The 13,303-nt window shown below is 37.5% G+C and overlaps 1 protein-coding gene across 2 annotated transcripts in view; it reads left to right on the top strand.

Moving 5' to 3' along the window:
- The window catches only part of gsk3ba (glycogen synthase kinase 3 beta, genome duplicate a), a 64,966-nt gene that overhangs the window by 20,759 nt on the left and 30,904 nt on the right, over nucleotides 1-13,303 (top strand). For both annotated transcript variants that reach the window (XM_016450794.1, XM_016450793.1), the window contains exon 2: nucleotides 12,524-12,717. In XM_016450794.1, coding sequence (XP_016306280.1) covers nucleotides 12,524-12,717 — 194 coding nt within the window. The remainder of the gene's footprint in view (nucleotides 1-12,523; nucleotides 12,718-13,303) is intronic.

Here is a 13,303-nt window from a genome sequence, read left to right as displayed (position 1 = left end):
AACATCCATTAAGTACACTAATAAAATAAACTTTCAGCTAGGCTTTTAGATTTTTTTTTCTCGTTTTTATCTAATTAAATGCATTTCATTAAACTTAATGTAGCACTGCTTTATTTATTTGTCTTTATTTTGAATGGGGAGAACTGATGTATTTGAAGAACTATTGTAGCCTAATAACTATTTATTATAATTCCTTCAAATAAATTCAGTTTTGCCACCCAACCGTGCCTGAATTACATTCAGGAGCACATAAGCTGTTGTCAACACTGCCCTGTGCCTGTATAAAATACCTAAGCTTAAATTGCTACAGTATATTTCTCAGCAGCGAAAGTAACACCATGGCACAGGTAGGCTACTTCACACACGCATCTCTTTCTCGCTCAACAAACACCAGCAGAGCTGAAGCAGATTGAAGACGACAAGGATGAGGTTAATACAAAAAAGACTACTAAATGGGCAATTACCACATTCAAAGACTTTTTGTATCAGAAGAAAAAAAATGATGCTGTTGAGACTAACTCGGCTTCTGAACTTAATGAGACACTGCAAGAATTGTATGCCTCTGTTCAGACTACCGGCCGCGAATACAGTGTTGCAAGCCTGAAGTGTATCAGAGGGGGTATTAACCGTTACATCACAAAACACAACACAACACCATAAATGAAACTAGACTTTATAAATAAAGACTTTAAATCAAGCAATGCCGTCTTTAAATCAATTATAAAGCGCTACAGGAAAAATGGAAAAGACACCAGCGTTCATCACCCTCATATCACTGAGTCCGACCTGGATAAAAATAAAAAATTCACCTGCGCTCTCCCCATTCACACCCATCGGGCTTGTACGGAAAGTTTGGTTTGACATACAGCTGTTTCGCACGGAGGGGGAGAGAAGGAAACCGCGACCTATTTAAAGAGTATTTAGTTCTCCGACAAGACGAGAATGGCTTGGAATACCTAACCTTGACCATAATTAATTCAAATAAATGTAATCTTACTGCACTACTTAATATATTTGTCTGCTCTGGCTTATTTAAAGCGAGTAGAATGATACATCTAACAAGTTGTAACTGACGAAAATAACCGTCATTTTTATCGTTCCGGTCAAATATTGCAGCGCAAATATTATTAACATCTTTAATATGTGAATGCTGGCAAATGACCATGGCATAAGCGGGATAATCAACGGCTAGCGGTGTATTAAACGATTTGAATGCACTTCGTGGGTTCTTCGCCTCCACGTCGTGCATTCAAATAGTTTAATGCACAGCTAGCTGTTGATTATCCCTTACATAATCAATAAGGTGTTTACTGAATTTCGCCTTTTAATATCTGCATTTTACTACATTACTACTTAATGCAAACTGCGTAAAAATAACGATGTCCCCACCCCCGATGTCATCGTCAATCGCGATGTTTCACTGTAGACATCGTCCGATGCCAATTTTGTAGACATCGCCCAACCCTAAATTCTCAAATATATATTAAATCTATGGTTCTTAAATCAATTCTATATGATAATCACTTATTGTGACAACTTTTATCCTTGGTGTGTTGATTTTAAAGTGATTGTTTACCCAAAATCAAGCCATCATTAACTTTCGCTCCAAAACCAAAACATGTTTGTTTATTCATCCAAATGCTGCATTACTCAAATTTCAATTAATTTGAGTTAAATACACAAAGGCAATATCTGATGCTAAAACAGCTATGATGCCCAAAGAAGTACACCTCAGTTTTGACGCAAATGTTTAGTGTTTAATTTGATAAGGTATTATCAAATTGCCAGAGTTTTGAGAACGTCATATGAAAGTTGCGTCATAGTGATGCTCACAATATGGAATTTATTCAGAATTACAATTGAAATGTTGGTCTGTCTTCACAATACACATTGCCTATGGCTGCCTGCATTAGCCTATTACATTAATCTCGTTACATTCTGGACTGTGTTGTAATTTTGCAACATTAAGCATCGCAGATGTCATTGTTTCCATTGCAAACAGTGCTCTAAATTTAACCAGTTATATCATTCATCATTTCACCACGCTAACTGAGATTCTCAGTTTTTGTGCCAGATAAATGCTGCGCTAATTGCAATTCATCTGATACTTATGTATTTCTAAAGATACCGCCTGCTTACATAGCTTCAGTGCAGTTAGCTGCTTTTTATTAGTAGCTTTTAAAAGCTGTCTGCTTTTTCAGTAGCTTGACTGGAGTTTAGCTACTATTTGAGTTGCTTTTAGCTTTACACAAAAAGTAGCTTCCCCCAAAGTTTACTGATGGTAAGAACATTTTATGATGTTTACCTGCAGTACAGGTCTCGATTTGCACGTCTTATGTTGGAGGTACAGCAGTAACACACTTTATCGGTGTGTTATTAAAGAGCAGAGTCTGCATTCCACTTACCTGATCATTTACATTCTGACATGTTTCTGTCTTATCTGCTGAGTGCTGATTTATACACACACACACACACACGCAAACACACACTGCTACACACTTCAGCAGGGACAAAAAGGTGATTGCTACTGTTTAGTTTATCATGCCTTGAAGCAATGTTTACTTATGCTTGAGAGAAATTCAGATTGAGTTGCCAATCAAAGCTACACTTTTCATGCTTAAAGCCTTCCATATTTTTCATTCCTTTACACATAGACTTTCTCAAATATATAAACAACGCTAGCATACAAAGTGACCCTATTACTGATAACAATATTTAATAATAACAGATGGTATAACAATTGTATTGAAGTTTTAGGTAATTTCTGTGAAATGTTTTCAACATCAAGTATTTAGTTTATTCTGAAAGAGAAAGGAACGTGTGATAGGGCATAATAACAGCCAATTAGATGGTAGCATGTTCCTGTAGCTCAAACAGTAGAGCATGGTGGTATCAACAGCAAGGTTATGGGTTCGTAGTCTCGCGTAGCCAGACCTTCAGGCTGATGGCAGAAGGTCTGGGAACCTTGGCTGCTTTGAATGGCCAAGGCCCGCCCAAGAGGCCATATGACTGACAGGTAAAACAACCAATTACGTTTCGTTTTGTGCCGCGTCATGTTTAGGGGCGTGGAAATGTCGCCACAATAACAGACCGGTGTGTAAAACTCCTGACATTTTAAAGATTCTATGCCATGAACTTTAAATTTTTCACACACTTTTGAAAATCCAGCGTTTAGTTGATCCTGATAAGCGCTCGTCATCACAGTTGTAAGCACGACGGCTTTCTTCTTTCGTGAGGGGGTCTGGCGCCACAGCATCTTTGTTTCCAGGCGGAACGTTAAAGAACGTGACACACGTCTCCCGGAAATCCTGTATAATTCAACCAATCTGATGACGACTTCGAAACTCCTGATGTGTTTCCAGCTAAGTATGCCATATGCATCAGACGTTCAGCCAGCGGTCCGTGGGCGTGACGTCTGAGGCTGAGACTAATGGGTTAGATTCCCAGAGAAGTAGAATTTGTACCTTGCATACAACACAAGTAGCTTTGGTTAAAGTGTCTGCTAGTGATTTTAAGTTTATTATACAGTTAAGTTGAGCTAGATTTCAGACCAATGAGATTTCACTGTGGGTGGGAACCAATGAGGTTTTTCCTCATGTTTCACTCAAGCACATTTCAGCCAGTGAGGTTTGTTCTTGCACATGTTTGATGTCCTCCATGTATAGGCATCATTGATCAATGTTTATATGTTAGTAAAAGCCTAAATTAAATCTTATATCTTTGATTAAACTGCATCCTTCATGGATTACTTTTACTATGTCTTTATGAACTTTTTTAAACTTGAAAGTTTTGGAGGAATAGGCTTTCAATGGAGGTACAAAAATCTTTTAGTTTTCATAAATATTTTCCTTTTTTCATAGATGGACAAAAGTCACATGAGGGTGAGCAATTGATTGCAGAATTGTTGGGTTAACTAACAAACTTTGGTTAAATTAACAGTAGTAGTCGCTTTAGACTTTTAGAACCAAATAGGGAATAAGAGACTTACAAACACTGTAATAATATTCTCCCCTTTAGCTCTGATTGTGGGTTCTGCTGTTCTGCTTTGTGTTCTTTATGGTGATTTTGGCTCATGTAGGTAGTGGAGTGTCCTGGACCTCTTCCCTGAACCGCTTCAGTTTCCTGTCTCATTCTTATGTGTCTTTGTCTTTTCTCACGTGTTGATATGTGACCATTGGATGACCCTGGTTGCTGCGACAGCCAATTTTAATTGTGTAGTGTGTGTGGGTTTTACGTAAGAAGAAAGAAAGAGCAACGAAAGAGACAGAAATATTACAGTTCAAGAATAATCTGCCGGTGTCTGGATTATTGAATAGATTGAATACTGTGTGTGTGGTTCATACAGATACTTGTCACGCACACTCTGGAGCATGGCAGGAGTGAGCTGGTACAGATCAAAGTTTTGTGTGCGTTTGTGTGTGTTTGTCCTGTATCCCACTGGTTCTCTGTGTGTCATTGCCCTGCAGTTAGACACCGGCTGTCTGTTAAACATCAGCCAAAAAGCTCACATCAGACCGGAGCCATAAAGGGGCCTTCAACACATACAGTGCTCTGTAGCAACAAAGCAGAGGAAGTCATTGATTTTCAGTGATGGTGGCAGAGTGTCCTGTGATCATGAGCAAGTTGAGAAAAGTTTAACTATGCAACTGAGCAGTGTTGTTCCTGTAGCTCAAACAGGTCATGGGTTCGAATCCCAGTGAATTCATGAACTAATGTACCTTAAGGGCTGCATCCAAATATGTATACTTCTCTACTATATAGTAGGTGAAAAACAATGAGTGAAGTGAGTCAAATTCACAGTATTCATAAAACATTCGCTGAAAAGTTCCAGGATGACCTACTGTGTATTGAAGTGCACATTTTATGGAAACTTTGCTATGCCATTAGGCCACGGGAGAGGATTTAAGAGTGGCAGTGAAGTGATGCAACTGACACATAACAACATGACAAAAGTAACATGTCCCAATTACATTCATACTATATGTAACATGCTTTTTTTTTTAATGGCTGCAAATTAAATACTTAATCAAAAGAAATACTTGTACAGAGGTTGTATGATTTTGTGTCGGAGCACGTTCACCTAGGTCCTAGGAGCTGTTTAAGCAGGACAACTCTTGCTTTCTATCTACTTTTTTTTTCAACTCTTGGTCTGTTTGCATACGCAATAAATGGATGGATGTCTTTGGCTGCTGTTACATTGTTATTTTTTCAGTTTTATGATGAACAGTTTTTTTGCCTGATAGGGGTGAGAGACAATAAAAAAACACAAGATTAATACTTAAGGCACCAGATAAAAAATAAATCAAGGAAAACTAAATAACATAAAGATTTACTTTCGTTGACTGCCCAAATAACAAAAAAAAAAAATCCATTTTGAAAATAAGACGGTATATAACTATCATTATAAAAATACAATCAACCTTCTCTTAACGAAAACAGAGAGAAAAAAGCTTTAAACAAAAGGGATGTAGGAAACATAAGTCTCCTACATTTTACCACATCTTGCACTCTGTTTGAACAAAATTGACAGATTGAAACACAAACAAAGAAACTCAAGAATCTTTTGGTCTGAAAGTCACATGCTTGACATCACAACAGCTCATTTCTGTCAAGTGGAAGAGGTGTTTTAAAGGCACTAACGTCCAAAAACCACTGAAAGGCAGTGCCATGATTGGCAAAATCAACAGCCATCTGAAAACTCGATGAGATGACAAAGAAAGAACATACAAATACGGAGTTACTGAAATACAACAACATGACATTTTGATTACTTGGGGAAACTAGATCTAGGAATGCAAGAACCAGTATAGCCCACAAATCTAGCTGTGTGAATGAGACTGATAGTAAAATTTATCACCCTGAGAGTGAGATTTGGGTCATCTGGCAAACAGGTGGAGAACTCAAACACATAAGTGCTCAGTACACAGACCCTGTTATAATGCTGAATTCGCCTACAGTAATTCACAGACACAAAGACACGCATGATCATGAATTCACCCACATGCCATATGCAGACACTGTCTTCCACTCTCTGCCCGATCGGAGTTCATTTATAGAGCGGGATTAAACATTAGCTGCAGTGGAGTGATGCAGACATGGCAGCGCCCTCAGTGAGAGATGCTGAGCTCTGATTGGCTCAGTGGTAGTGAAGTCATGAGTGATGACAAAGGCCAACAGACTACTGCTGAATTCACTGAAAACATGTCAATTGAATGAGTTATGTAAGGGGTAATGTACAGTCAGCCGCTCATTATCACCAAATAAACTGACACAGGGTGATCAGGACCCTTAATGTGAAGCATAGCGTCTAGTGTCATCCTGAAGGGGCTTTAGTGTATAAAAGTTCATTTAAAAACTAGCACATTATGGTTTGTGGTGAAGTGTTCTTCTGAGGTTTGTACCACACTCTCAAGTCTTATATTAAATGCTAAGTATTTTGTGTGTGTGTGTGTGTGTGTGTGTAGTTAATTGTCACCAGTCCTTTATCAAACCACAGTCGTTCCCACACATCAGCAGTGTGTATGAGTGAAAGAACGAGATTTCTACCTGCGCTAAGGCGTCATGCTGACCCTCCACTCTCTGTAATTGGGGTTAAAGACTGACTGCCTGTGGGCCGTTGAAATTAAAACTGCAGATTTAAAACTGCACACGGCATACTTATTTTAAATTTTAAACCAAAAATTTCACCCAAAAATGACTCACCCTCATGTCGTTCCAAACCCATAAGACCTTTGTTCATCTTCAGAACACAAATTAAAATTCTAGATCACTGATGTCGCATGGACTATTTTAACGATGTTCTTACTACCTTTCTGGGCCTTGAAGTTGCCCAGTTGCGTTGCTTTCTATGCAGAGTCAGAAAGCCCTTGGATTTCATCAAAAAAGATCTTAATTTGTGTTCTGACGATGAACGAGGTCTTGCGGGTTTGGAAAGACACGAGGGTAATTAATGACAGAATTTTCATCCCTTTAAATATCACACCTTTACTCATGCAAGGAAGGAAATTAGCATCTCTGGCTGGCTTTTTAAAAACTTTAATTGGCTTTTCCAGGTTGTTTTGATTATAATATAAAAGTACCTCTGACTCTTTGATAAGGCAGTCTACTCTATGACAAACAAAACAAAGCCTCTTCACATTTACAACACTGTTTTGCCCATCAGATGTTTGTGAGTTCACTGTGAAACCAGTGCAGCAGGGGTTTCTTCAAAACACTTGGAAGATATTGTGGTGTGCTGGATATATAGTGATCAAACAGACTGCTTGATAATGTATTTGAACACAGAGTGAGATCACAGTGTCATTAGTCACAGAGCACTGCGAGCACAGGTCAAGACACGGGTCACGATGCTCAGAGCAAAGCATAAATATATATAATCCACAATTCCTCACAGACATTACACTCTTGCCTGTGATTGCTGTGTGTTTGTAATCAGGTATGTGTGCACGTGAATTAATCTCTGGGTGTGTTTTCACTCTCGATAGGGCCTTCCTCTCTCTCTGTGTGTTAATTAGTTTCACTTCTCTAGCGCACTGAACATCACATACCTCTGAGGTAACATCTAAACATGCCTCACCACAGCCAGGAGTGATAAAGAGTTTACGTCAATGGAAAACAGGAGAGGAGAAGTGACTGAACGGATCACTTTACAGTCACTGATGTTTAACCCATCGGTGGTACCATTTGTCACCAGAAGGGGTATATGAAGAGATATTGATGTATTTCAACAACTATACATGAAAGCGCAGAATATGTTGATTTCATGTGAACATCAATATATGGACTGTTTTATTTACATGTAGTCATTTATTGTGTTTATTTTAAAGCGTGTTATTTTAAGTTAATCACATTGTTGTATTTCCAGCCTTAAATGTGGCATAAAATGAAACGAAGCAAAAACCTCGATCTTGGCTTATCATGTCATTTCAGTCCACAATTATGTTTCGTTATTTTTTTTACAACTTTCTGTTGGGTTTAATTGACCAACTGAAAAAGTTTTTCATTGGTTACAGTCTTGACCAAGACTAAAGTGTATATTTTCATAGATTTTGTGATTTAAAAGACATTCAGTTGGTAAAATTCACATATACATTAGCTTAGCTTTTGCCAGCACATGCCATATACCAGTCAAAAGATTGAAATAATTAATGATTTTAAAAATGTTTTTTAAAGAAATCTTATGCTCACCACTGCCTTTAAACTAAAATACTGTACAATTTAGAATAACTGATTTATATTTTAAAATGTCATTTATTCCAGTGATGCCAAGCTGAATTTTCAGCATCATCACTCCAGTGTCACATGATCTTTCAGGAATCATTCTCATATACTTATTCTTAGTTCTTAGTACAATCTAGATGCTTTCTGGTAACTGCAAGAAATTGAAATCATCTGTTTGACAGGAGTAACAAGTACTGGTGTGTCAAAGTGCTGACTGAATTGTCATAGTTATGCATAGTGAATCTAGTTTCCTCTGTATTCAAACAGAGCGATGGAGATTTGAAGTGGTTTCTTGTCTTGAATAAAGGAAAACCCCATGAACCAGTTTGACGAGATGTTTGTCCTGAGATCACGTTTGACTTTAGCAAACACTTCACGTCAGAACGTTGAATGGATAACATACAAATTGTTTCACATTGTAATGAAGATCGTCATACTTCAAGATCTTTAATTCTACGTTAGACATTCCAGCAGATCTTCATTTCCACTTGCGCTGGCATTCGCTCATGGCCATTTTATGGTGTTATTTTTGGAGTGTGTGAATGTCACCCTTGACACACTCTCTGCGTATGTATTCGTGCAGATGAGTGGGTGAGTCTTTAGCAAGTGGGCCACAACATCTCTCAGGCTCAGAGACATCTCAGTTGCCATGGAGATGGTGAGAAAGGGTCTGGGTATCGGCAGTGATTTCCTGGTTCGACTTGAAGTACAAGCTATCCTTTATATGTATTCATTTGGGAATATTTCAGTTAAGTTAAATGTCATGTCAATATGAAATTAACTACATGATTACACAACTGCAACACAATCGGGATTCATTTTATTTTCACTTTCAAGCATATCGAAATAATTTGGGCCATTACAGGTTATCGCTATACACAGAAACTCAAAGATTCTTCTTTATACCACTTAAAAAAAATTACAAAATAAAATAACCTGTCGACCTGTCAATCAATATTGACTTAAATCACATCATGGAAGTAAAATGGTTTATTTTTATGTTGACTTGATTAAGTGTATTTAATTTAGGGTTATGACGGACACTGTTCAAAAGTTTAGGGTCAGTAAGTTTTGGGGGGTTTTTTTCTCCAAAGAAATTGATACTTTTATACATCAAGCATGCATTAGTTTAAAATGGACAATAAAGGCATTTATATAATACAAAATGTCAATGTCAATTTTATTTATATAGCACTATTAAACACAACCATGGGTTGACCGATGTGCTGCACAATAAAAACATTTCAATAAGAAAATACAAAATAATTACTAAAAGAAACAGTACAATAGAAAGTTCTCATTGATAAAACGCCAAATCAAAAAGGTAGGTTTTCAACGTGGATTTAAAAACAGAAAGTGAAGGTGCTGATCTAATACAGAGGGGCAGAGCATTCCACAATCTAGGGGCAGCAACTGAGAAAGCGCGGTCACCCCTGCATTTAAGCTTCGACTTTGGGATGCATAATAATCTCTGGTTGGACGACCGGAGAGACAAGAGGGGCTGATGTTCAGTCAATAAATCAGATAAATAAGCAGGGGCCAAACCATTTAATGATTTAAACACTAAGAGAAGAATTTTAATATATGTATATATATATATATATATATATATATATATATATATATACACACTAATGAGACGAGCTGACATTCACAGTATTTAGGTCTTTGTTCTTTGTGCATGGGCCGGCAGTCAGGATTTACTGACTCAGCTAAAGCTGCAGATTGAAAGGGATGCTACAAATAATGATTAATGAGAATCTGATGAAAAAAGCCATTGATTTAAAAATCAATCTTGGGATTTTAAAAATCGATATCAGAACGTTCAAACGAAGATCACAGTTAATTGGAAAATCAATATTTTTGCCCAGCCCTAGCGGCATATCGATGCGGTTGGCATTGGCTGTCAGAGTCTCAAGTGGTGAGGGAGGAAATGTGGCATGAGCTGCACACTAGACCTGATTCTGTTCTTAAAAAAGCAGGACTTGACCACCGTATTTATCTGTTTGTCAAATTTTAAACCATCATCAAAAATAACACCCAGTTTTTTTGCCCAAGGCTTAACAAAAGATTTCTACTTCAATTAAATGCTGTTCCTGTTCTTTTTAACTTTATTCATTTACATTCATATATAGCAGCAGATCTAGGCAGGTGGTGCTGGGGAGGCGGTGGGCTAAGATGAGGACATGCATATCGTGCAGACAAAACATTTATTGAATATGTGCTGGTTATATAGGAATCCAGTAATGAGTATTATCCGATTGGCTGGGAACATTGAAGTAAATGAACCAACAAGAGCGCAAGTAGATTTTCATGGCTGAACTATATATATATATATGTATATATATATATATATATATATATATATATATATATATACACACTAATGAGACGAGCTGACATTCACAGTATTTAGGTCTTTGTTCTTTGTGCATGGGCCGGCAGTCAGGATTTACTGACTCAGCTAAAGCTGCAGATTGAAAGGGATGCTACAAATAATGATTAATGAGAATCTGATGAAAAAAGCCATTGATTTAAAAATCAATCTTGGGATTTTAAAAATCGATATCAGAACGTTCAAACGAAGATCACAGTTAATTGGAAAATCAATATTTTTGCCCAGCCCTAGCGGCATATCGATGCGGTTGGCATTGGCTGTCAGAGTCTCAAGTGGTGAGGGAGGAAATGTGGCATGAGCTGCACACTAGACCTGATTCTGTTCTTTAAAAATACACTGCTGCAACACAATCAGCCACTAACTGCAGATTTAGGAAACAGTTGATCCGGAGGCATGATTTGAGACGCGTTGGAGAATCTGTTGTGTGGGGCTTCTGTGGGTGTGAGTGGGTTGAAGAGGCACAAGACAATTGGAGGCTATGCGGTTAACCTTTAACAGAGCTAACAGGGACTTTGAACTGGAACTCAAAGAAGCTGATCCAAGTAGACACAAATACTGGACCAGATCCCTCAATCACATACATACATCACTGTACGCACATGATTTGATTTTGTCCTGGGGACCTAAATTTAATCGTGGTATGAGTCATTTTATATTATTTTTTTATAATGGGAATTAAATATTTTTTATATAGCAGAATCGGTTGACGCATTTTTACCATTGCATAGTATATTCAGCCAAGTCCTTGTAGCTCAAGTTGTATTGTAAGAGGTAATGTGTATAGTAAATATTTTTATGACTTCTTTAAATCTGTCCCTATAATGTTCTAGATGAAGATAAACTAAAGGCATTATGCTTTGGCCCACTGGACTAATTTCTTGGGTTTATTACCCCTCACAGCTCTGAAAGAAAGAATAGTCACTCTGAAAACCTCTCCACATCATGCTGAGGATTATATTTCACGTGATATGTTTGCATTGTAAGCAATATAATCACTTTCATCCTAAGTCACCTGCTGAAATAATCCTCCCAAGTTCCAAATATGCACTTTCTTTTATGCCGCTTTGGTGAGAACACATCTGCCAAGAAAAGTAATTTTAAATGCATAAGCTCAAGGTAGATTTTCTTTCCAGTTTTTTCCCAGTTTGGTCCTAATTTACAGAACAGTCCTGTTAGCCATTTAGATAAGCTGCCTTGTTTTTTCAATTAAAGGAATGGTTCACACAGAATGGAAAATTTTGTCATCATTTACTCCAAAGAACTGACTTTCATTCTTCTGTGGAATACAAAAGGAGATCTTGAAGAATACCTTGATCACTCTCTATAGCATAATAAAAGTGAATGAGGATTGGTGAAGTTTGGTGAATGATTCATTCATGAATTGAACTGATGCAGAAAGGAAAATATAGAGTAGTACAGAACTTGTTCACCAGCAGGTGTATGTTTTCGATGCTTTCATTGTGCTGATATGGTATGTTTCACTGTCTATTCAAATGTAATACAAGTAATTCAATGCCAAGGTCATGGGTTCAATTCCCAGGGAATGCATGGACTCATAAATATCAAGTATACTTTGCAATATGCTTTGGATAAAAGTATCTGCCAAATGCATAAAACAAACGTTTATATATATAACAAATCTATAAATTCTTAGACAATCCTTGACATTCAAAAATTCAAGAGCTCTTAATGGAACCGAATGTTATCAAAATCATTCAGATTTAATGTGTTTTTTTTTATAATTGGAGAAAATGGTTCATAATTCTCAACATTAGTACTTAGGTTGCAAGGCGTAAAGCACAGGAACTTGTTACTGCTGAGACCTTGTTGTGTTTTCCGATTGCCTTTTTGTACTGTAACATCAGTCAGTCTCTAACCCCCAACTCTCTTTTTATCTGTCTGCAGGAGATAAAGATGGCAGTAAAGTGACCACAGTGGTGGCGACCCCTGGACAAGGACCTGACCGGCCGCAGGAGGTCAGCTACACCGACACCAAGGTCATCGGGAACGGCTCTTTTGGCGTGGTCTATCAGGCCAAGCTCTGTGACTCAGGAGAACTGGTGGCCATTAAAAAGGTCCTTCAGGACAAGCGGTTTAAGGTAAGACAGACATTCATCCCTTCTCGGTCTCTTGACTGAATATAATGCTTTGGAGCTCAAAGCTTTTCTTAAGAAATCAAAATGCTTTTGTCTCTGTTCCTATATCCTTATTATAATTTTTTTGTACGTCTGTTCTTTGATCAGTTCCCTTATTTCTGTTCTTCAGTGTTACTGCTATCCTTTTATCTTTCATCTCTGATATCTTATATTTGATCTCATTTCTTATTGTTTATCGTTTCTCTTAAATCCATTTTAGCTGAATGCCATACTGATGTGATCATACAGGTGTAATAAGTATAATACTGTTTCCTAAACCAAATACAATGCAACAAGTTTCAGCAACAAGCAGTTTGCCCATCCACTCTGAACATGAAACTGCTGCTTGACAAAACACAATAACAGTCATTCAGAAGATATCCAATCTTCAATATACAGTTATGAGAAGCAGTGTTTTGAATCAAATTTCACAGTTGGTGGGGGGAAAACTGATACCAGGCAAAATGTCCTGCAACTTGTCACGCCTCCTTATGGGTTGAGCCCACAACCTTAGCATTGGGCTGCATAAAAAAAAAAAAAAGTAACATAT

This window comes from Sinocyclocheilus anshuiensis, unplaced genomic scaffold (genome assembly GCF_001515605.1).
Source record: "Sinocyclocheilus anshuiensis isolate Anshui unplaced genomic scaffold, SAMN03320099.WGS_v1.1 scaffold507, whole genome shotgun sequence".
Lineage (NCBI taxonomy): Eukaryota > Metazoa > Chordata > Actinopteri > Cypriniformes > Cyprinidae > Sinocyclocheilus > Sinocyclocheilus anshuiensis.
This window is presented reverse-complemented; position numbering and strand designations above follow the sequence as displayed.